This window comes from Pan paniscus, chromosome 6 (genome assembly GCF_029289425.2).
Source record: "Pan paniscus chromosome 6, NHGRI_mPanPan1-v2.0_pri, whole genome shotgun sequence".
In the NCBI taxonomy this organism is placed as follows: domain Eukaryota; kingdom Metazoa; phylum Chordata; class Mammalia; order Primates; family Hominidae; genus Pan; species Pan paniscus.
This window is the reverse complement of record NC_073255.2, coordinates 159,187,587-159,214,109: the sequence shown is the minus strand read 5'-3', so window position 1 is coordinate 159,214,109 and position 26,523 is coordinate 159,187,587. Positions and strand designations below refer to the sequence as shown.

The window sequence follows — 26,523 nt, the reverse complement described above, 5'->3', positions numbered from 1 at the left end:
CAGATGCAAGTGAAAACACGCTTACACACACATTATACTGAATTAAAACTTAGTGGTTTTAACCAACCCAGATTAGAAAACAAGGGCTACAGTTTCTGGGTCATGCAACATGAGGGCTTAAACTCTTCAAGAAATTCACTTAGTTTTGGAAATGCCACATATAACACTATTTTTATATAAAACAATTAGTCTGCAAAACATATTCACCCTGCCCCCAACATTTTTGGAAAGCATGTAATACTAAATAATCTTTGCAGGTGATGCAGCTGTGTTAAAAAGTTTGTGGAACTTTCCCTGAGTGTAGTAACTAACTACTCACAGTATCCCTGACCTCTATAACTTTTTGATCATTTAAACACCTTGATTGTTCCTGATTTTTGTGATGAAATACCCCAGGATTTGGTTTAAATAAGCTGCTATTGCTTAAGACCAAAAACATGACATTGGCCTAGATTCGTGCCCATTGTTTTTGGAATGAGATTGATATCTTCAAGAGTTTTCAGTGTACAACCTACACAGCCATTTACCGTATAAAATCTGCTTCTGGGGTATTCTGCACTGCTGCTATCATTCCCATCTCCAATAATAAGTCATTAATGTCAAACTATGAGAGAGGAAATGAATAAAATCTGCATTACCTTAAAGGTCATAAATAGGATAATCTTTAATTTTTTTACATCAAATCTTGAAATATTAAAATTAAAAGTATCCTTTGAGGGTCACAACAGCTAACATTAGGACGAATGTGAAGGCATTATATTCACCTCATAAGTAGTCACATTTACAAAACACTTTTTGCTTAAAACAGAAATAACTTTTTAAAAGTATAAATAAGTTATGGCAGGTCCATGATGTTAACAGGGAAAACTAAGTTTGTTTAAGGTACATCCTTCATCTTTTCAACCTATCAAAGTAATAGCTGTAGTTTTCACCACTACCATTTCCTGGCTACCTCCTTGTTCCAGGAAATGTTCTAGGTGCTTCACCTATATCATTTCCAAGCTCCTAGGCTAGATCCCGTCAATCCCATTTTATCCCTATTTTTAGGTTAAAACATCTCCCACTCAGAGAAGATAAGTGACTTGTGGATTTTTGAGTCAAACTTTGAAATCGTATTTCTCAAGTTTCAAAGTCTATGCTCTCTCTACCTTACCTCTGACTTAACAAAATTTGAAATGATAAAATAGTGTTATGGGAAGAGCTCTGGTCTGAGAATGCAGAAACTTGAGTTCCAACCACAGCTCTGCCTTTAAATATCTGGGTGAGTTTGAAAAAGTTATGCCATCTGTGTAAGACTCAGTTTACTTAGTACGTGTAAACTAAAGATGTTCGTCTGGAACTCCAGATGATTTCTGAAACTCTTCCAGATTTTAAACCAATTTTTTTTTTTTAGTTTTAATGTTAGCAATGATGACCGAAATTACTGGACTGATTGCATAAAGGGTCTTGTACTTCAGTATAGTAATTTCTAAGTTATTTTGTGATAGCCATGTGAAAACAAGGTGTCCCACCAAAGAAGCAGTAGCATGTGCAGTAGATTAATAGAAAAGAAAATCTATCTACAAAAATAGCTATGCCATATGACATTGTGTATATCTATCACTGTGGTTCTGAAACCCAAATTTTTTTAAAAAGTTGCAATATGTATATTCTGTATTCAGACTCAGTGTTTCTAGGTGACCAGGATGTTTTAAACAGAGGATATCTCTGCCTCTCACGTGACCACTGAGGCACATGCTAAGTTTATAATCTAGATATTACATTTACTTTTCCAATTTTAAAAAAGTGACTTATTGGGTAAGAAAAACTGAAAGAAGTTATCCTGTAGTAGGAAAGATCATGAATATACCAAAAGAAAGTTTTTCTGCTTTGAGGCTCTCTCTCTTACACCAATGTCCTTTTTTTTTTTTTTTTTTTTAACACATAAGGCATCATTGTGAGCAGTCTTTTTAAAATTTTTATCAAATCAAAACCATCTTCAACCTGATCCCAATATAAAAAGTATGACAAAGATTTTCTAATTCTTCAATTCCATTTTTAATGCCTACTGTGATGTTTCTTCCCAGGCAGAGTGGCTGCTCACTCTCTCAGGTTTCAGAACATGTAGCACAAGCCACAGGTGTCCATGTGTCAGCAGAGATCCTGGTACATTTCTTCAGAGCTTTGGCTCTCTGGGCTGGAAAGGGGTGATTTTTCAGAAGTCAAAACTGACATCTGTAGTAATGACCACAACAGCACTTCTCTTGTCATTTTCTAAGGTCCAAGAATGTTGAAATGTGGAGGCAATTGAGAGTTGACTGAAGCGCATCTTATTTTTCAAGATAGACACTAAACCTACCTAACTCTCTAAACCATTGTGCATTTATTGGGCACTGCCCACCTTGAATCCCTTGGAAACTATCTCATTTTAGCTCTCATGTTGCTGAAGACACATCAGGGTACAATATTTAATTGGTAAATCATGCAGATTAAACATGCTCTTTGTTATAAATTGATTAAATGTTTAATTGTGGAGGAGTTTCATCTCCACAAGATTTTTTTAATGTTATGATGTCTTGTAAAATTTAAAGTAATTCTTTAAATGATAGTTAATCAGTTATATTCATCCAAACAGCGTTTTATAAAGGCTTAATTTCCCAGGACTTTCTGTGAAAAGAATACTTACTTTCCAGTGAAGAAACTCTAAATTAAACATTTTGAGTAAAATTGACCTATACTATATAAATGGATTCAGTAGACTATTAATGTAAGATAAAAAGAAAATAATGAAAATATTATAAGTGAATGTGCTTCTCAAAATGAAACTGATTTTGCACTTACATGCTCTTGTTTGCCTCTGGACTCCCAAATTTTAAGAAAGGGGGAAATGCCCAGAACTTTATTTTTTTTGGATGGAGTTTCACTCTTGTCACCAAGGCTGGAGTGCAATGGTGGAATCTCGGCTCACTGCAACCTCCACTTCCAGGTTCAAATGATTCTCTTGCCTCAGCTCCAGAGTAGCTGGGACAACAGGTGTGCAGCACTACACCTGGCTGGTTTTTGTATTTTTAGTAGAAACAGGGTTTCCCCACGTTGGCCAGACGAGTCTGAAACTCCTAACCTCAGAAGATCTGTCTGCCTCCACCTCCCAAAGTGCTGAGATTACAGACATGAGCCACCATGCCCGGCCTGCCCGGAACTTTTGAGCTAGTGTTTCACATCAATGCCCAAACTTTTTGAAGTGAGAATTTACTCATTCTTGGTAAGATTAACACTGCTATTCTTAATGTATTTAAAGACTGTTTATTACAATGTTGATTTCCTAAGAATAGTTGAAATCAACAAAACATGGATAAGAGTGACCATTAAATAGAACTTTCACGATACAAGGTTGAAATCAACAAAACATGGATAAGGGTGACCATTAAACAGAACTTTCACAATACACTTGGTTATATAAGAGTGACCATTAAATAGAACTTTCACAATACACAGTTGAAATCAACAAAACATGGATAAAAGTGACCATTAAATAGAACTTTCACAATACACTTCTTTGTATGTATTTAGAGCTGATAATGTACTTTTTCAGTCATATTATTTGAGCCAGTTTCTTTGTGTATGTAATCAGCCTGTTTACTAGGAATGCAGGCTGGAACCCACTGAGATGGAAGACCGTCTTTGCCTTCTTGCATGTCTTATAATTCTACGATATTATAGAAGAATTCTAGCTGGGCAGGATGGCTCATGCCTATAATCCCAACACTTCAAGAGGTCAACGTGAGAATGATCACTTACATCTAGGAGTTCAAGAACAGCCTGGGCAACATTGCAAGACCTTGTCTCTACAAAAAAAAAAAAAAAATTAGCCTAGCATGATAGTATGTTCCTGTAGTCCTAGCTACTTCGGAGGCTAAGGCGAGAGGATCATCCAAGTCCAGGAGTTTGAGGCTACAGTGAGCTATGACCACACCACTGTACTACAGCCTAGGTGACAGAGCAAGACCCTGTCTCAAAAAGAAAAATGGGACGCTTTCTTATATGTGAATGTCAGTTTTAAAATAGCAGTTTTCCTCTTTTCAATTATTTTTCACTTTTTAATAACTGTATAGTTGTTATATGGTCTTCACAAATTAGTATAGATTCCCATTAGGGTATTTTCACTTTGGTCTTATTTTTATATAAAAGTACTCAAATATAAATAATTAACTGTTGTACCAGTATGTCCAACCATGATTTTCCTATCAACACTCAAATACTAATATTATTCCCATGTCATAGCCATTATTTTCCTTTTCCGTCAATAGAAAGGGATGTATGATATGAGTACAGTGAGGTACTTGAGGCTGTTTGAGGTTACTTATTTATTTATTTGTCTGTTTTTTTTTTTTTTTCTGAGACAGAGTCTCACTCTGTAGCCCAAGCTAGAGTGCAGTGGCGCAATCTCAGCTCACTGTAACCTCTGCCTCCTGGGCTCAAGCAATTCTTCCTCAGCCTCCCAAGTAGCTGGGACTACAGGTGCGTGCCACCATGCCTGGCTAATGTTCTGTACTTTAGTGGAGACAGGGTTTCACCACGTTGCCCAGGGTGGTCTCGAGCTCCTGAGCTCAGGCAATCTGCCCACTTCAGCCTCTCAAAATGCTGGGATTACAGGCATGAGCCACCATACCCAGCTGAGGCAATTTATTTATAAACATTGTTGTGTTGTGTACCTCAGTACCTCATTGTGTACTAAAGGTGGATAAAAAGTTTGACTAATTGGTTATATATATGATAGGAGCAGTGTCTTATTCATCTCACATGTTGTAGCAATCTGTTACTTAGCTGCTTTTAACACATTGTTTTCCAGCTGTTGTCATTGTTGTGTTTCATTGTATATAATCCTGCTTTGGTTTACTTATGGTATTTGGACTCACACTGAAGTTGTTTGACCTCTTTTAAGATAGTCATAGTCAAGCCTGTTTCTATATTGTCTTCTCTGCCTCAGTAGATGCCATACAGAGCTGCTCCTCAGCTTTTTTTTTTTTTTCCCTTAAAGTTTGTTTCTCTTTAAAACCTCTGCTCTCGAATTACAGCTGTCTGGTTCCTTTGAGTTAATAATCCTCATTGTAATGTTAAGTTATTATTTGTAAGTGTAAGAATTTATAAAAGGATCAACTTTTGATGTATAGTGTATGCCAAAATAGCTTTGGCAAGTCCAGACGTGGTTCAGAGAGGCCAAAGGCCCTCATTTGAATCAGAGCTTTGGTGAATTAAAACCTGAGAAACTTGAGATAAGCATGCCCAATTGCCTAAAAGAAACTCAACCAGAAAGTGTATTAATAGCTTGTTTGTCTTATTTCTTTGATAATTCAAAAGAATGTTCAAGAAATATGTGGGCTTCTTGCTTAGATTCTTGAAATGTGATCGTGGAACACAATTGTCATTTGGCACATTCCCAGAAATACACATCTTTGCATGAGGCACCTGGACATATGTGGCAGGTCTGGTAGAATCAGCTAATTAACAACACAGGCTTAAACAGGCACCTCATCTGGCAGTGCAGTTAGTTGCCTGATGGTGCTCAGCAGGATTTGGTAGTGCTTTTTATTTTTCTATCCTAATGGTCTGCTGCCCACCTAATTTTGCCTTATTGTCAGTCACTACTTACCGCAGCTTGGGGCCCTCCCAGGAGGCTAAATTATTATCAAAGGATTAGGGAGATGTAGCCTTGCAGCTCTGACATTTCTGATTACTTGTCTATGCCAGAACACTAATTAGCTGTGACTAATTAAGAAAAATGTTCCTGCCATAGAAAACCATTTAAAAGAACTGAGAAGTAGAAAAGCAATTCAAAAGCTGAGCAGTGCTCAGATTTGCTGATGCTCTTTAGATTTCCACCAGAGCCTTAACTCACCTTTAATTGTGCTCAGAATTAAAAAAAGAAATTCCACATGCAAACTGACCAGAGGATTTTGCTTGAATAGGAAAAAGAAAAATGTTGATCACCTAAGCTCTCTTAACAATGGTAAAACTGTCTTTGATGAATGGAAGGTGACACAACTTTCATTTTCGTGGAGAAATTTTTCTAAACACCAATTGCATAATGTATATTTGCATTCATCCACCTGAGCCAGTAACAAAGGCTTAAGTCACTCAAGAAATTAGAATATTCTCTCTACCAATTTTATAAGAGACTGTTGAATTGATTATAAGGAACATGTTGAGCATTTGAAAGTTATTTAGCATTGCTTTCATGTATCTTTCATCTTTAAGATGGTCTAGAAATTCTGACCTCTATATGTAGAGCCTGTGACTTTGCATGCTTGCATTTCAACTGGTCTCTAGTGCCTTGTTCATGGAAATGTCCAGGCTTCCCCTGAGACCAGCATTTCTATCAGTTGATCACTGCAATGTTTTCAGAGAACAGATAGCTACTACCCTCCATCTCTTCCATCCTAACTTCTTAAACAAATGGTATGGTGGCTTTAAAGCCATTTTCTGTGCTGGCCTTTTGTACTCCCCTCTGTGAATCACGCCTTCTGCAAGGTCAGACCATTCACAAGTGGGCACAGCAGTGGCAGCCAGGTCACCAGTGTTGGCTAAATCCAAGAAAAAAAATCTGTGTAAGGAACCAGCAGAACTATCATTACATGTGATTATTGAATGCATTGGCAGGAAACTATATATAAAATAATTTTAAACTTTCATATAAACACCTAACCTGTAAGAGAGAGCCCTGAATTTCTTGATCTTAGCACAGCCCTAGATAACACATCATCTAAATTTTGCTGTCTTAATATGGACAAAATATTTCACTGGAGGGGAAAAAAAAGTTCTCACCCCTACCTCACCTACATTCTTCATGCTGATTTTTAAACCCATTTCTCTTTTTTCTCTCATTGGAGAACAAAAGGCAGGTAGCCAGCATCCTCTAAGGAATAATCCCTCCTAAATATGAAGACTGTTATTAAGGTACCTGTCATACTTGTCTACTCCAGGATAAATAATCCCTATTTGTTTAACTGCACTTTGTAGGCCTTTTTTTCTAGCCCTTTAATCATCTTTGTGGCTGTTCTTTGAAACTTCTCAAAGTGTTCTCTGTCATGCTTAGGGTTTAGAGTCAAGGATAGGATGCAGTATTTGAACGTGGCTGAACAAGATTCTTTCAAGCCTTCTATTTATTCATTCTAATATATAACTTTCCCATACTTTTGCTCTACTGACCTCTATAGTTCCATATATTCCCTATATTTGTTTTTGTTGACTTTTTCTCTCACTGGCTACATAACTTAAAGATAGGCAATAATCTGAGGTCAGGAGTTTGAGACCAGCCTGGCCAACATGGTGAAACTCCATCTCTATTAAAAATACAAAAAGTAGCCGGGTGTGGTGGCACATGCCTGTATCCCAGCTACCCGGGAGGCTGAGGCAGGAGAATCACTTGATCCCGGGAGGTGGAGGTTGCAGTGAGCCAAGATTGTGTCACTGCACTCCAGCCTGGGTGACAGAGCGAGACTCCATCTCAAAAAAAGATAGGCAATAAATGTATAAGTTTAATGATGTAGAATATTTATTTTTGAGGCAGTAAAAGTACATGTTTATTCATATAGAATATCCATTTCAATGGTGTTTTACATTAGAAGATCTAGAAAACAAACTCATTCAATTACTATGTGTAAAAAATGGTGGGAAATGTTGAGATTAAAACTTCAGGCCTTGGCTTTGCCCATAGAGATGGCTATCTATGTCACAATTACTCAATAGGAATCTAGTGAGAATAGAAAGTTGAAACCCCTCTTATTAATTATTTATTAATTGAACCTATATTTATCAAACACTTTTTAGACCACACACTTTGCTAGAGGCTGGGAATACAGTATTAAACAAGATAGACCAAGTCCTTGCCCCAAGGGAGCTTACCAAATGGGTATTTTTGAAAAATTTTTATTTCCACATAAAATGTTTTACTTTTTTATCTGCAGAATAGCTATCCACAGATTTTTTTTTAAATGGAAGTACTCTGGTGAACTGAAAGTCAATACTGTTTCAAAATAGATACTAATAATTAATCTATTAAATTGTTTATTTATTTCTCCCTCTGCTTCAAGTGGATGACTGTAAACTTGCTAAAGGTTTAGAGCCAACACAAAGTTTGTATCCAGTTCTAGCACCTGCATCAAATGACGTGACTGTGAGATAAGAGCACACTCTTGCTCTCTATTCTTCCTAGGTTCTTAGCTCAAAAGCCAGGCTTATATCAGCTCCCAAACAAGCTCTTATATCCCTACAGACAGAAGTCACTATTTCCACAGCAACAATATTTTTCTGCCTTTCTTTAAAAACAGCTCACGAAGCCAACAAGTGTAGAACGCACCCAGGACATGTCACTTAGTGGTGAAAATGCACAGGCAGCACATCCAGCCATGCCTCCTAATACACCCCATGGCCTCAGAATGGGTACCAGTAGACCTGAGCATATGCTAGAGAGGCAGCTCCCTGCTTCGGCTGTGTACATCAACATCTGAACTCATAGTGTTAGCATACCTTTGTGAGTGAGTGTGTGTGTGTGTGGATTCTCATATATGTACATAGATATGAAAGTTTATCAATTTATAGTACTTTCTCTTTTATTTCATTCATCACCTAGAATAAAATTAGACTGTCACATTTTAAGCCCCATTTGAGTCCTGTCTTAAATTTTTTTGGCCAAATGTGACTGTTTACTTTTCAATGATTTCTACAGCTTTAACGTGTATTTAATTATTTTTCTATTAAGGAAATATGTGATTCAAGTCAACAGTGAATCTGGCTCTGGTATTCACCTGTCCTTTGTCTATTGAAAAGCTGCCTGTCTACTATTATAGATATGATATATATATATATAAATTTATATTTATAAATATCTAAATGCATGCAGTCTTTTCATGAAAATTGAATGCATGCTCTGTGCCAGACATTCTACTAAGGGCTGGAGATAGCAATACAAGTAAGATTCAGTTAAAGCCTTGTGTATACTCACAGCTGATTGAGGGAGACATGAACTACATTGTGCAATATTTTTATAGACACCTGTATAGAGTTCTAGGAGGAGAAAATAGGTGAGCCCCTAATTGTACCTAGTAAGAGATAGTATTGGCTAAGAAGCAGAGATAATGAATGATTGAGCTGAGTCTTAAAGGCTGACATGAATCTGGACAGGGAGATGTAGTTGGGAATAAAGTCCAGAGAGAGGAATGGGCATGCCCAGAGACCGAAGGTATAGAGAAGCCTAGCATGTGGCAGAGCTGCAGGTGGGTCAGTTTGCTGAAAAAGGTTCCTGGGGGACTGCACCGTGACTCAGAGACAGAAAGGTAGCTGTCTACTCCCGTCCTTAGGACACTCTTAAAAGAAGATTTTGGAATGTGTCCCATTTTTATAACGAAACTGAAGCAGAAACTGAAAGCAGAAATGCTAACAGCTCATTCTCAGGCATGAGTTTTATCTCAAGACTAAGTTGTACCATTTAATAGCAGTTCCAAGAGTCCAATATACTTTTATATAAATCCTACATTATGGATTTAAAAAGCAATATTTACCAAAATTTTATATACTATGTTCAAAATAAGTCAACCAGATGAAAATTTCATATTGCCTAAACGAATCATTCATAAAGGTGATGTTTGCACCCCAAACTAGTACATACACCATTATAACTGGATTTATCAATGAGCCAAACCATTAACTGGTGACTTCACTCAAAAGATTAGGCAAACCAGTATGCATCCCATCAAGGACACTAAGAAAGGGAGGGCAGAACAACTGATTGTCTGAAATTTTCACTTTCCAATTACTAGTCTTTTTAGTACTAGGAAAGGCGCCACAGAATAAACTTGCAGAGGCACTTGCTTATTTGATAATAAAGAACATTATTTTTTAAATATTTCTCATGTAGTTTGAAGAAAGAGATAGTTTATCTCTTTGAGGACATTTTGGAATGAAGGGTATTTTGAAAGTAGTAGTGAACTGGAAAGAGCTTGTGCAGCTCCCAATTTACAGAACTTGTCCTGTTTTTGAACTTATTGTGTTATGTAACTGAAGAGGATCTAATTCATCTGGAAATATCTGTTATTATATTCATGTATTTTTTAAAAGATGAAGTATGGAATGCCAAAGATAGGAAAGTTTTTCAGCATTCAACAAGCATTTATTAGGTGCCTATTTTATACCAACCTTCCCAATGTTAGCACTTTTTACACTTTTCATTCCTTAATAGACATGATACTCTTAATTTGCAAACTTCCTGATGGAGTTAAAAAATGAAAATTGCCCTGAATATGACTTTATTCAACATGGAAAAAAGCAGCATGAATCACATGCTTCTCTGTTCTGATTGAAAAAAAAAAAAAAAGATGATGAAGAAAGTCACATATATAGAGTTCTACTATGGAAGAACCAAGGATCGTCTTTCCACATTACATTGTTTTGCTACAGTAGAACAAATATTTTCCAGTGTTTTTAATCATTATGGTATATAGCACTTTAAAATGAGTCTTAAGAGAGTATATGAGATGTATAGCATAATAGCCATTTGACTGGTTATCCTAATAGGGAGTGTGATTCTTTGAAGAATTTATTTACATTGTATATTACGTTATTGGATTTACAGATACATTTAACCTTTAGAAATGTGGATTGCTTCAACCTGCAAAAAAAATTGAATGGGCTTTTTTGGAAATAATTAATAGGTACCTTCTCTATTTGTGCATAATCCTATGTTGCAGTGACTGTCAGTAAGGACCACAAATGCTAATGACACTTTTCCTAGTTTTCTTCTGCTAGAAGCACCAAACTACTCTTAAGAATCAAAGGTGTTATTGACCAAACAGAAATCCAGATGTCCTTCTGTAGAGAAGTGAAATAACACAGGAGTTATGAGCACAGACTCTGGAGTATAAATATAAGATATAAATCTTTACCCTACCACTTAAGTCATACTCATTGTATAAACTTGAGTAAGTAAATTGCTTAATCTAAACTCAGTTTTGTGCCTCTGTAAACTCGGTTTCCAGATATGCAAAATGGGAATAATTACACCCACTTCATCAAGGTTATCATAAGAATTAAATGAATTATTTGTTTGTTTTTGTGTTTTGTTTTGTTTTTTGAGACAGAGTCTCGTTGTATCAACCAGGCAGGAGTGCAGTGGCGTGATCTCAGCTCACTGCAACCTCCACCTCCCAGGTTCAAGTGATTCTCCTGCCTCAGCTTCCCAAGTAGCTGGGATTACAGGCACACGCCACAGCACCCAACTAATTTTTTGTATTTTCAGTAGAGATGAGGTTTCACCATGTTGGCCAGGCTGGTCTCCAACTCCTGGCCTCAAGTGATCCACCCACCTCTGCCTCCCAAAGTGCTGGGATTACAGGCACTGGCCTAAATGAAATTTTAACTGAATCACTTAAACTTCTTATGAAGGATAAAATAAATATCAGATGCCTTTATAATTAGAATTCATAAAAATAATACTAATAAAAACACTATCTGTAATTCACAGTTCTTTATAAATCTCATTCCTCAGTATACTTTATTGTTTCATTTTTATGTCTATACATTAAGAGGCCAGATGAATAAGTTAAAAAAAAATAACAGACAATAGAAAGTTCTGGAACTCTAGATGATTTTTCTTTATTCTGGAAGAATAAAGGTGTATTGAAGCAACATATAAAAACAGAATGACAACTGGGTTTTTCTCTTCCATTCATTTTTACAAGAATCACAAGCTCATCATGCCTTTTCCTGTAAGTCAAATTTAAACTCACAGTATTTCTATAGAGCATTCAAATCTTAGTATTTTAAAGATAGATTCATATAATCTACCCCACATATTACAGATGAGAAAGCTGAGGCATAGAGAAGGTGCGTAACAGACTCAATCAAGCAAATAGTAGCATAAAAGGGGCTAGCACTGCCCACCCTCACGGGGTCTGCATTTGTGTTCTTCTCTGGTGTGTTGACAACCAGCCCACGGCTGCCATGTCCAGATGCAAGTCTCTTCTCTTCCCCTACCATGAGTGCCTCTGGATTGAGCTGGGAATGTTGATTGGCATAGGTTGGGTTAAACACTTCCTGTATTTTTAAACCTAATAGGCTGGTTTCACTTTTCCTTAAATATAGCCCTTACTCCTATTCCAAGCCAGGAAAATATTCACACTCAGAACTTGCAAAATGCTTGTGCCTGGGGGTCTGGTTTTATGGAACCCAGGTTTGATAGTTTCAGTGGGGTGCCTTGAACAGGATAGAAAAACCTTGACATTATTATATTAAATTTACCATTAATATAACATTTGCGTTTTAGTGTTTAGACATGGGAAATGAGTGAAACAGAGCCACAAATTTAGTTGCATTAAATAGATGTACTGTTGACAAAATGAACACTCAATGTATAACGAAGCATTCATATTTACTTTTTAATATACTGGTGAAATTGTAGTGCATTAATGTTTCTAAATATTTTGTTGCTCTTTACTAAATGATCCTGAAGGATGGCTTATATTTATCAAATTTATCCAAGCCTTCATCATTTAACAAATATTGTTTGTTCTTTCATTTAACTTTATATTTAAAAGGTACATATTTCCTAAGGTGAGATTTTCTTGGCGTTATTTCATTTTAACACAATGACTCAACTCTTGCCAAACATACAGATTCTTTTGAAATAAATGAAGAAATACATAATCTGGAAACTTAGCCATTTCAGGTCTTAATTCACTAAAAAGTGTTGGTTCTCTGGTTCTTTTTCTTTTCTTTTCTTTGTCACCTATTGAGACAAGCATAGCTGGAGAAGAATAAAAATACATCAACTAGTTGTACCAATTCATAATCAATAAAAAGCTAAACACTTAAGTAGAAAATATATCACAGATTTGTGCCCTAGCGAAGCAGCTATTTTTACCTTGCCATCATCATCAGAAGCCGCATTCTGACAAAAATCATTTGCTTGAAGCAGCCGTGATATATAAACCCTATGTGGTCTTGTGATTCAGATTTAGGAATATCAGCCTTGGAGGGTCTAAAGGCATTGTGCATTAGTATGTATTGAGACCTCATTCCAGGTGGCAAGCAGCTGGACTTTTTAAAAATAAAACTTCCAAAATAAAGGTGAAGTGCTTGTTTCCAGGCAATACATGTTATATTTAATTGAATCATCCTCAAAATGTTATAAATTAGGTAAAAAGGAGAGTTGTGCATATTTAATATATTTGTTTTGTATTTCCACTAGTCAACAGAATAATGAAATTCCTTAACTACTTCTCTTTAACTTGCATGAAGAAAGCACGGTATGTTGCTAAATCTCTTTTCACCAGCTCTGCGGAGAAACAACTTTAATCCTTGTTAGAAAATTGCCGAGTCTGGGACTGACAAAGAGCTCATGCTTGTTCTATTGTTAGTGCTCCCTGGCCCCAAGAGCAGAGCCCTTTACAGCTGCGTGGATCCCGCCCGGCTCAGCTGCACTATTTAGGAGATGAGGTTTGTCAATTTCTATTGACAATGGAAAGAGTTTTTCAGGGCCTGTAGCAGTGCTGACACAGTTGGGGATCAATGCCAGCCATTCAGACTGCACCCTCTTTCATTGCTTTGGTTTGTTAATTCAAGACTAAAGGTCCACTGAGGGGGTTCAGGGTGTTTAAGAAAGCTGATGAACTGTTTAAGAAAGCTGATGAACTGCAAGCGTTTATAGCCCTGGTGTGGCAATTTCCATAGTCAGTGGCAACTCCTGGCACTGAGGGAGCTGTGTCCTTGTTGACCCTCTTGTTATTAAAAATGCACAAGTGCTGCGCTTCTCAATATTTCAACACTCTTTCATTGTCAATACCACCTTCTGAGCCCTTCAGCTTGTTGCTTGCTCTAAAGATCTTCTTAGATTGGGTTTGAAAACTTCACCTTAAACACTAGATTAGACTGATGTTCTGTTTTCCGTGCTCCTGTTGATTTGTTGAACCTTCCCAGGGCTGGAAAGCAAGTAGCAGCTTGATGGGGAGACGGGCTGCTAATATGATTTACCAGTCTACAGTCATGCACAATAAGTGTGAATAAATACAGGGGTCTCACAGAGTCAACCCTAGCCTTTCCCTTTCTTCTATTTTTGCTTTAAAAGAGATATCTCAAGAAAATGCAGTGAGTAACGCATGCCCTTACAGGAGTTGAATGAACCACAAAAAGAAGAAAAAAACATATTTTTGCTAAAGTGGTAGGCTGCTGTCATGGATTGATGTAGAAAAAATTTGTAAAATATACACTTACTGCTTTATTCCTGTGTAGACCAAGGCAAAGAATAAAGCAGTAATGCCATTCCCATACCTTCTGTGCAAGCTGCGGCACCCCTTCCTTTTCATCCCCTATGGAGAAAAGTGAATGGTCAACCAAGTTGTTTTATAAAATTAACTTTTCCAAAGTGAGAAGGCACTTTCTAACATGGAGACTTTACTGCACATTCACCCTTTTCCAATTTTTTGTTTGGTTTGGTTTGGTGGAGGGGATTGGGGAATGGAGAGAACCTATCTTTGACTTTTTTCTCAGTGTGAGAAAATGGGACCTACCATATTCAGTACTCAAAAGGAGGACGTATTAATCCCAGCACTAGAAATAAGAAAGTGCTAGAGGTTTCTGTCTGGTGGCTCTCATTGTTTGTTTAAGGTGTGTGCGTGCATGTGTGTGTGTGTGTGTGTGTGTGTCTGCGTTTTACTGTATACAAGAAAGCAGTCATAATGGGATTTTTGTTGTTGTTAGCCTATTCTTAGTGGCAGCAAATATTCTGAGCTAAGTTGCTGCTTTTCCTTAATCATTTGCTTAATTTGAAATGTGTCTTGAAAATGCTTTGACTTAGGAGCCAAAATATACGTTCTTATTTGATAGAATAATTTTTTATTATTTGATAGAATAATTTTTTTCTTAGAAGCTTTTGCTGATAGAACAATTTATTGTCCTTCAAAGTAAGATGATGATAAATAGCTTAAACATTTTACTTAATAATAGTTCTCTTTTTCTGTTTTTGTAGTTAACTTTAGATCATTTTATTCCCAAATTCTTTTTCTCTAAGATTATTTTTCTCTAAAATTATTATTTTGGCATTGTATTAAATAAGTTATATATAAATGATTTCTGTGTTACATTATATGTCTTTTCAATTATCACTTAAGTACCATTTTATATATAATGGAAAAATGAAGTTAATTTTAAATTATATAAGGATTTTCAAGAACATAAAGATGCATATAGAGTAATTTTAAGAAAGTTTTTTCATTTCCCTCAAATTTATACAACTTACCAAGTTACAGTAACTGCGCAGTCTAACAGAGTAACTAGTATGTTATGTTAGGCTTCGTAAAATATATATAGTTTCTCTCCTTCAACAAGAAAGAAATATTTACTATCCCTTGCAAAATAACTGTAATTTTTAAGAGTCACATCCATTATGACAATATTTTCACTTTCAAATTATCTAGAGTGCGGTGTGGTAGAAGGGCCTCAATTGACTGTACTCATATTCAATATCACCAATACTTGTGAGTGAGTGCCTGTATTAAAATAGAAATCAAGAAGTTGAAGCTGTAAATTATTTGAAATAAGTAGCATAGAATTTAGTGTCGGAAATTAAAGTATCTATAAAAGATTTTGAGATTTAACATGCCATTTAAAGTATTGAATTTACTGCAAGTTTACTTTTTTAAGGATTTTGGAGTATGACTGTCTTGTTTTATAGAACTGCTGAAATTTTTACATGTCCTGAATATTAAGAAAGTGCTCATTAGGAAGGAGCAAAATTAGATACAGGAATAACATATTTTTAAAAAATCATGGTCCATCTCACATTTTTAAAACTTGAAGCTTTTATTTATCCATTTGATTGCTATTATTTAGTATATCGGTTATCCATTTAAATTAGCTTATCTCATTTGATGCATATATGTTCATTATACTAACAAATTAATAGAAATAAGCATGGTAAAATGTAAAATTCATTTTTAATTTATACTTAAAATACCATTTCTTGTTAAACTAAATTGTATTGGATCAATGTTAATAAATATAAATCCAGATGAATTTCAGACTTGGATCAGTGAAAATTTATTTTAGAAGTTGAATTTATGGTTTTATTATGTAGAGAAAATTTTTTTTCTAATTTTTTTTCTGTGTTTAAATTCTTAAGAACATATGCACACACATATGTGATCTGGACTGTCATTATGTTTGTGTATACAAGCAAGGCACAAAATCTCCTGTCTTTCAAAACTCTTTTGTCATTTTCTAAATGCTGAGTGGACATTGATATTTCTCACTTTTATCTGAATGAGTAGCATTATTCTTAGAGTGTTATCTAAACCTAGCTCTGAATCACTGTGTCCCTTAAAAATGTTATTTGTAATGGCAGATTGTCTTTTTTTGAAAATAGGAACAATATTTTCTTTTACTAGACTGACAGACATATAGGAGCAGAAAATTGCATTAAAGAAGAATTTCAGTTTTTCTCTTAAGAGAGTTGTAATAAGCAGAAAAATTATGGACCCTCCAAAAATACAAAATGAAACACATCCTTTTCATTCATAATTTGGTCAACTGACACCTATTTTGTGATTCTTACAAAAATTCAATCTTGATAATGTTTCTTCCTAAGATCTCAATAAATCTTTATTTTAGATGGTTTTAAAAGAGCTTGGTAAATATTTAATTGATAAAGGTGTGATTGAGGATTACTGTTTAAGTTGTAGATTTTTTTTTTTTTGCCATCGCTACTTTAAAATGTAATTTTAGGTATTGACTACATGACTTATAGCATAACACATCTTCTATTTGATTTTTATTTAACATGCAGGCTAATAGAAAATTTTCCTTTGAAAATAATTTACCTCTTTTTTCCTGCTGCTTGGCTGTCCATTCAGTCCTATAACATGTATTTAGGATCCTTTGTTATTTACAAATTACAAAGCAGGCCACTAGGCTGCAAAGTGCAAAAACACTGTTTCCGTGAATATGTTACAGCTGAAAGACTGTAACGTTAATTCATTTAAAGAACAGCCTAGTCAACTTAACAGATTTTCTAGCAAAGCATACAATTCTGTTAACAGGAAATTATAGCATTATTGACTTCAAGTGCTGATCTGTGGTCATTTCAGAGTGTTTTATTACCCCCTCATTATCGAATCTGTTAAATGAATACTGCAGAGGTTGTTTTCTTTTTTTGTTCTCCTCCCCTGTGCCCCAATTCTCCCTTCTAGCAATGGTACAGCAGTTCCATGAAAGTCATTTGCGTGTGGTTGACTGATAGATTAGACCTCCAACTCCATATTTACCAGCTGAAGACGCTCATCAAGATTGTGAAGGTAAACAAAATGTGTTTAGATATGAATTGCCCACTAAGCTATAAGGAATAATGGCAAGATACTGACATACAAGAAAACTGTATTTGATGTAACCAAAAAGTATCACTTATTAGCAATGATGTGCTACTGTTTACTTCCATGTTTAGTTAGATTAATAAATGAACATAAATTTATCTTTTTTGCACTAATAAAAAAAATTTGCTAGCAAATACACACAGTTTGAGATTAAATACATAAAGCCCCAGCACAGTTACCTGAAGGAAGTAGGTTCACAATAATTTTACATTAATTTTCTTAAGCATATGAATGTTTTATCATAATACAATTACTTCATATTTATTAGGATCATATATCATTGTGAGGGCTTTTGTACTATATTTGCCAGAAGAATAAGGAGAGTCTCAGTTATTTTATTATATGCTGGTACGAAAGTAATACATTGTCATTGCCCAAATCCTTTTGGAAGCATGCCCCTTCTTATATGTAAAAGGTAATCAGTTTAAGTGTTGGAGACCACCCAAAACTACTGACATAGACATCACATAAGTTCGGCAAGGCCATTTTGACTTTAGCTCTTCAAGAGAAAAGCTAATAAATTACATGTCATATTTAGTGAGTAAGATCTATAAAATAATATATTATGCATAATTTTTCACACTTTGTAAATTCTAATGTAAGCACAAAATTTACCCCAAGTTTAACCTTTTCTTAAAATTGGGACAGAAATTTCACCTTATGGCAGAAAACATAACTCTAAGCTATTGAGAATCACCTATTTATTTAAACAAAAGACCTTTACTTTCATTGTAGTACCATTTATTAGTAGTATGTATGTGTGTATGTACCCACACACATAATGTGTATATATATGAGTATACACAGTAGTTTGCAAAGTGTCATTCCTCACCTACCACTATCATCATTACCTGGGAACTTGTTAGAACCACAAATTCTTGGGCCCCACCCCAGACCTACTGAATCAGAAATTCCGAGGGTGGAACCCAGTAATCTATAGATTAACAAGTCCTCCAGATGGTTCTAATACATGAAAACATGCTAAAGTTTTCAAAGACCCACTGTGTTACATCATTAAATGATGTTTCTAGCCACATTAAAATATTTTCTTTATTCCTTTGGCTCCTACAGTCTAATTAGAATACAAATTATTTTTATGCCTGCTTGTTAATCTTGTTAGGCCCACAAATAGGAAAGTTCTGTTCCAAAGTCAGAAATTGGCAAATCTACTGGAAAGTAGGACCAGACCTAAAATGCCACAATAATAGCAATTATGATTACTCATAAATAACAAGTAAAATTATAGCCACTCACAAAATTTTAATACTATAGCTACACATTACATGTCAATGGAGAAAATAATTTTGATCCAGAACACTTCTTATATGGTGTTATTTATTTTACAAAGAAACTGAAAGGACAATATGATAGGTTCATAATTGGCTTAGTTCTCCATTGTTTCTTGTTTCTATAAATGTGACTTGAAGAGCTTTCAAATGAAGTTTGTTCTTCAGAAAAGAGAGTCAGGATAATGTATTTGCCATATATATATATATATATATGTATGTATGTATATAATATGCATATATATACACATACATAACAGTTGTACTTTATGCAGTGATTAATATTACAATTAGCTGTTTATCCTTATGATAAACCATATTTTCAAGCTAATGCCTACTGTGTTCAGGATTTCAGAAGTTACATATTCAGCCTCCTGGTGTTAGCTGATAGATTATTAAGCTCTTTGTTTTGAGAATAACAATCTCCACATTAGCCCATGATTTGTTTCTTTCAAAGTTATTCCTCATTTCCACACATCTTTATAGTTAAAGATTAAGCAAGAGTGAAATTTTTTCATTTTATTGAGGTATACTTTAAAAGTAAAAATTTTTATATACTCAAGATATACAGTGTGACTTATTAATGTATACTTGAAATTTGCTAAGAGAGTAGATCTTAAGTATTCTCACTAGTGAATATTTTAGCATAAAAGAACAATAATTTTATTAATTATATAGTGACATTTCCATTGTACTGTAAGTCAGTATATCTTCTTTAATATATTCTTCCTAATGATCAATAATTGACCTATAAATATGAAATTAATTTTCATGAATATGTTTGATTTTCCATGTTTTACTTTTCACAGGCAAGTCTCCAGGCTTAGCCAATGTGTTCTTGGGCTGATACATTTAATCAAGTCATAGGGCTCTATTTAATAATTAGAAATAATTATTTTCACAATAAAACTCAAAGTGAATTAATAATTTAATGTTCTAATTGTTTTTTCTACTTTGAATATAAACAGACTTTTAGCCAATTTCATACATAGATTCATTATTCTTCAGAACTTACATGGTTTTGCTTATAATGATCATTTCCCAGTGAATTTAAGAAGCTGTTGAATAACACATGTAGAGAATTGTGAAGGCCCATAACCAGACTTTCCTTCCATCCACGTCACTTAGACTTGGCCTGCATGGTTCAGCAGAGTAGTGTATTCTACCCAGGACCCAAACTACTTGCCTTTAGCAGTCTTGTCCTTACTACTCACAGGGATTGCCATTCTTCTATGCCCATGGAGACCTAGATGCCATCAAAATTTATGTAATAGCCAACTTTACCCTAAACAAAGACACTTATACACCAATTGGTTCATTCATGTTGCACACTAAGAAAAAAACAAATCCCAGAAAGGGTTACACAAAAAATTAAAGACTGAAATTATTTGCAAAGTTTTTACCTTAGGATGATTTTTTGGGGGAGGGGAAAAGTGAAACCCTCAAATAGTCAAAATGGCTGTGTTTGTGTTCTCCATAGTGGCCACATGACATTAAATGCAGTTAACATAAATAACCTGCTTCTTTTGCTAGGAGAGAAAAAGTGAACAGAACTCTGTGGCAGGCACTTGTCTTAAGCAAGGGCCAACCAAACCTTTGTGGAAGCCACAGGGAACATCCAAGTGTCAATAACATTTTATGAATTCTAAAGACAGAGAAAGAGATTGCAAGACTATCTGCCTGGTACCTCACCCAACTGGTTATTGCTTGCTAATTGAATTAAGAAAGCGGTCTTAATTATATATAAATTAGAAAGCCTTCAGGACTGCAGATCCACAATTCAAATCTGCTCTGGCCAACTTACTGGTAATTAAGCTAAGTCAAAGGAAAGTCATTCCAATAAAATAAGAAAGTTGAACTCAAAAACTCAGTATATAATTGTTAGTGGAACAATAGTACTTTACATTAGATGCATCATCTGTAGGTGAATTCTTTATGTTTGACATGTTTAATTACAAGAGAGTTATAGGAATAAACACAAATCTTTGTGGTAATAATGCCATGTTTATCAGTTTCCAGATTATCTAGACAAAACATACCTTTCAGAATTATCTCACTGGTTCTGATGCAAATTACAGTGAGTTTTGGTGTAAGAGAGTACTACCTTAGTCATAATAACTTATGACTTAGAATGAGCTTATTATGACAAAATCATATCCCACAAAATGAAATATCTTCATTTGTTGTTTCCCCATTTAACTAACTGAACTTTTTCTCCTACTTTAAAAATCAGTAGTAATAAAATACCAGTCATGTTTAGCTGCAGAAAATTATATGTGAAGAAGATTACACTTTAAAAAGTGAACATGGCTGAGTGCTGTGGCTCACGCCTGTAATGCCAGCACTTTGGGAGGCTGGGGTGGGCAGATCACCTGAGTTCAGGAGTTTGAGATCAGTCTGGCCGATAGAGTGAAACCCCAGAAACACAAAAATTAGCTGGGCATGGTGGCATGTGCCTGTAATCCCAGCTACTCGGGAGGCTGAGGTGGGAGAATCACTTGAACTGGGGAGGCGAAGGCTGCTGTGAGCCAAGATTGTGCCACTGCACTCCAGCCTGGATGACACAGTGATACTCCATGTCAAAATAAAAACAAAAAAAAAGAAAAGAAAAAAGTAAACATGGCCAGGCACAGTGGCTCAGGCCTGTAGTCCCAGCACTTTGGGAGGCTGAGATGTGAGGATCATTTGAGGCCAGGGGTTCAAGACAAGCCTATGCTACATGGCAAGACCTTGTCTCTACAAAAAAATTTAAAAGTTAGCCGAGCGCAGTAGCACACACCTGTGGTCCCAGCTCTTCAGGAGGCTAAGGTGGCAGGATTGCTTCAGCCTGGGAGGTCGAGGCTGCAGTAAGCAATGATCACACCACTGTACTCCAGCCTGGGTAAGAGAGTGAGACCTGTCTCAATCAGTCAATCAATCAATCAATCAGTGTAAACATAAGGGAAACATTATAGATTAATATTTTAAGTGCCACAGAAAAATATTTTTGGATTTTGTTGTTGTCTTGAAAATCATTGTACAAACAATAACATGGTACTCTATTTTTGATACATAATACAGCAAATTTTAATGTATTCTTTTAAGAAAAAATGTAAATACTTGTTTTGCTATCCCATCTATGGAAGCTTTATGTCAGAATTTGGCACTTCACATCCCAAGGGAATTTCAAAAGAAAAGGGCAAAATTCATCCAGACATTTAGATGTACACAAATTTTTACCCAGTAGTACATGTAAATAAATTTTATAATTCACTGAAATGCTGAAAATGTGAACTTCTTTTACCGATAATAGGATTAATCTTCTTCCTCCACACAACTGACCCCTCAAAATTAATGCATTTTATAAAATATAATGTATTTTTCAGTATTAAAGGAAAGCCCCCTCAATTAAAAAAACTAATAATTTCTTATTAAAAACTTACATAGGTACATATTTTATTTTTGCTACAGGTTGTTCAAAAGATAAATTGTGTGCAATTAGTAATGTTCTGAGGGGAAAGTGAATTTGTCATCTGATAGTAACAACATTTTGATGTAGTCATAGTAATTGTAGTTTGAAGCAATAGCCAGAGTCTGTCATTCCATTTACTCCCCAGAAATACACCAAGAAGATGATTGGCATGGACAGCCACATGAACCTATCAGTGGATTCCCCAAGATCATTTTTGAAATGTCAACTGAGTATATATCTATGTACATACATATAATCTAAGTGACCTAAGCAAATTTTCTCTTCTTTCTTCAGAAAACCTACAGGGACTTTCGATTGCAGGGTGTGTTGGAAGGAACACTGAACAGTAAGACTTATGATACTGTGCACAGACGTTTAACAGTAGAGGAGGCCACAGCCTCTGTTTCAGAAGGAGGAGGACTTCAGGGCATTACTATGAAAGACAGTGACGAAGAAGAAGAAGGCTGATATCACACAGCTTTGCAGAAGGAAGGAAGAACTTGATCGACATTGTTTTTTATTTTTTTAACCTTGTCCTTGTAATTACATTCATTGTTTGTTTTGGCCAAATAAAAATGCTTGTATTTCTTTAAAAAGTAAGCCTGAATGTAGAGTAAAAGGGGAAATGCCAAGATTTTGGGGTTTTTTTGTTTTCTTTTGTTTTTTGTTTGTTTGTTTGTTTGTTTGGAGAAGAGCATCCTCTTTTGTGTAGTTTGACCTAAAAATGAACCTTGGCTCTGCTTGTGATCAGAACATGAACTTTTTTTTTTTAAAGAAGATTTGAGCATTTTTCTGTAATCACATCAAAATGATGTTTTCTGTGTAAAGCGAGATACATATTTCTCATAATGCAGCATTGTGAGAAGTCAGTTCGGACCACTGCACCAACACTATCGTATCCTTGTTAAAATTGTGTGTACCTTACAAATTATAATTTATGTGCCAGGTTTGTTTTGTACTTAATTTGCTATTATTGTGATGTGTATAAAATCTTTAATCTTGGTTCTTAGTACTTTGAATTGGTCTACAGGTATATTCCTGGGATGAAAGGATTGCCAAACCCAAATATAGACTAGATTATCCAATGGGTTTGTGTCTTTGTTCCATTCTCAACATTTCTTCTTTCAACTATAAGTAATCCCCAGGTGTGGGGTAGCAAGTGTGCTTCCGTCAAGATACCATATTCTCCTGCTCCAGTATAACAGCTTGCAGGCAATAAAAATCTATTTGCTCATAACTACTTCTGTATTTATTAGACTTATATAGAGCAAATGCAGTAAAAGAGGTTTGCAGTGTTTCAAACATCCCAACTATCTGACTCTGTGTTTTTGTTTCTTGAGTTGTTTTGTTTGTAATATTTTGTTTTTAATCAAATGAGTAAAAGATAGTAACACTGACTGTTCTTTGTACCTAATAAGCACATACATTGTTAAAAGAATTACTATGACAGCATATTTCCATAGCAGAGGAAATATATATTTCATATATTATTAATATTAGTAATCAATGTTAACTAATAATTAGTAATATTAGTAATATTAACTAGTAATTCACATTAGTAGTGGTTCTCTCAAAATATTTTCTTGCTAGGGTTTGAGAGATAATTGTATTATGTTGCATAAGTTCTCTATGAATTATTTTTGTAATATTTCCCAAAACATATTGGCAGATTGTGCTACTGCATTTGTTAATAAGTAATTTTTAAATGAAGGCAGTTAATGCAAAATAAGTGGAGGTATCCCTGAATTTATGAAAACGTTTGTTCTGAAACTTTAGAAATGAAACAACTTGGACCTCCAGATTCGTTCTCCCATGGTGTAATAAGTGGTCATTAGGTACCTAGACTAGCCTTAAAAATCTATTTAATCTACAGTTACTATTTATCATTGTTTTGGCTCATTTTCTGGGCCCTAGGGCTAAGATAACAAACAAGGAAATTTCTTCCTTCTTCTGGGATTAAAGACTAACTCTGCCAACTCACTATCTTTGAAAGGCAGTTTGGAAATGTTCTCCCTCCTTTTCTTCTCTATTCACACACCAAATACTCTTTTCTCCAAACCCTCAAATGTCCAGTCATGCTATCCCAAACTCTCCAATGGCACCATCCCCAAGCTTGCTGTTCCACGACACATTGCTCTGTACTTAGTAATTACCCACCCTTCTTTTCCTTTCAATAAAATGTCCATTTCCTTGATACAGATCATCTCCAAATAATGCATCCCTTTTGTCCTGAAGTGTAACTAACTGATGACCTCAAATGTATTAAAAGTCGGCCTTTGTTAAAGAAAAGTTTATTTACTCTAAGAAATGACAGCTGACAGAATTCAGAAATAAAGAAGAAAAGCAGATGCTGCAGGGGAAATTATTTGGGGCCTGGAGGTTCTTGCTGCTGACCTGGCCTGTTTAACCTGCCCATTGGCCTCCTTGGCTGGTCAGCCCCTTTGAGGTTCTTTCCAGATTTTTATGTTCTCTGCTACTTCCCTTCTACACCCAAGAGAGTCCTAAAAGCTCGTTCCCTACTCTTCACCCACAGTGGCTTTCAAAGCAAAGGCAATAGCAGTCAGGCAGGTAGTGGAGCTACTTGCATCCTTATGAGAAAATCGGAGACCAACCTTTGATCCATAAAAAAGATGTATGAAAAAATTCATAAAGTAACTGAAAAATAATGAAAAGTGATTTTTAAGTTTTTCCTCCAAACTAACTGCAAATTGAACTAATTGCAAAGTGCTTGAAATGACTTAATAATTGTTCATTGATGGGTATAACTATTAGGATGAACACCCAAGCATCTGTCTATTAAAGGATGCCACATCTTATGTGGTATTACTCTTTTTAAAGTATTATTTTTTAAGAAAATGGATTTAGTCAAAAGCCTAACAACTCTTGCAGAATTTTCTAAGTGAAACAATTTTGTCTAAAAAGAAATAGCTATACCCGTCTAAATGATTTGGAGGAAGGGTAAACAGGTACATTATTTGGACAGTTTCCTTAGTGTTGCAGGAGATAATAATTAATACCGTCTAACATCCAACCAGAATGGGTTTGTTAAATAATACGTCAAGAAGGAAAATTTTTTCAAACACTTGAAGAAAAAAAAATAATAATGCCTATTCCTGGAAAGGGAAAGAACCATGCAGAGCTTAAAGTAAACCTCTTGGCTCCAGCAGTGGGTCTTTCTTGTATTCACTGATTTTTCCACTTGAATTCTCTTTAGTCCTTGCTCATTGTCTCTCTCTCAGGAGAAGGGAGTTCCCGCTTCTTTTGCAATAAACGCCCGGTCAAAGCGTCTATGTGCTGCCACCCCGCCACCCAGGGTCACAGTCCAGCCTGGCCTGGCGCCGCCCTCCGCCCGCAGCTACCGGCGGTGAGAGGGTCCACCGGCTCCTTGAAGGTGTGCTTGAGAGGGAAAGAGGTCACTCAGCCGTCGTTGCTCAGAGATCCTCGAAGCCCCTTTGCGCTGCCGCGGTCTGCCTCCCGAGAGGGCCTGGGGACAGCAGGCGCAGGGACCGGACCGAGCAAGCCCAGAGTTCACAGGAACCCCGCGCCCCCGAGCTCGGACCCGTCCTTCTGATCCCAGCCTGCCCGCGTGGAAGGGCCCGCGGGGGGAGATTAGGGCAAGAGTTTGGTCGCTTTTATTTCTTATTCCCAAAACAGAAAATGGAAATTTCCCGGTCCGGGTGCTTAAAGGGAGGTGATAGATCGATGTTCCGGAGAGATGTTCGCGCTCGACTGGCGGCGGGGCATCTGCGCGCCGGGATAGCAGCCCAGCCTGCCAGCTTGCGCTCTGCGCCTCTCGGCTCTCAGCAGCTCCAAGCCCCCGCCACAGCCCTCCGCCACCCACCCCACTTTTGTGAAGAAGTTGGAGGCCTGGCGTGTGGGGTTTCCGGGAGGCCGGTGGTCATCCAGTCTTTACATAGAGTTCCCCTACGACCATCACCGGTACCCTGTACCAGTACTATGCAAGGAAACGAAGTCGCTAATGCGCCTCCTTTTCCCTTCAAGTCCTGCTCGCAGTAACCTTCGAGGAAGAGCCGCGACCCATTTGGCCCCCGAACTTTGCTACAGATGGAGTCGCGTCCACAGGCCTGGGCGGCCGGGCAGTAACGGAAAGGGGTTGAGAGCAGCGACGCCCTCGAGGCGCATGGCTGGGCAGGTGCCCCAGCAGGAGCTCAGAGCGAGCCTTTCTCTGGGATACCCCAGCTTCGGATTGAAGATGGGGAGCAGGGCTGCCTTAAGCTGTTCTCCTCTGTGACATTGAGTAAAATATTAAGGGAGTAGAGGCGAGAGCAAAACTCTGAACCTGGGTTCCAGATGTCACCAGAGGGTCAACCGCTCATTGGCTTTCAGGGAGTAGTCACCGGAGTGCGAGCATGTGCCACTGAGAGATGAGGAG

The 26,523-nt window shown here is 36.3% G+C and overlaps 1 protein-coding gene across 11 annotated transcripts in view; it reads left to right on the top strand.

The window, feature by feature from the left end:
• Nucleotides 1-23,528, top strand: part of CADPS2 (calcium dependent secretion activator 2) — a 566,720-nt gene extending 543,192 nt beyond the window's left edge. For all 11 annotated transcript variants that reach the window (XM_003808627.4, XM_055115340.2, XM_055115339.2 and 8 more), the window contains 2 exons: nt 17,214-17,318; nt 22,425-23,528. In XM_003808627.4, the coding sequence (XP_003808675.1) occupies nt 17,214-17,318; nt 22,425-22,598 (279 nt within the window). In that variant the 3' untranslated portion in view covers nt 22,599-23,528. The remainder of the gene's footprint in view (nt 1-17,213; nt 17,319-22,424) is intronic.
• The last annotated feature ends 2,995 nt before the right edge of the window (nt 23,529-26,523 follow it).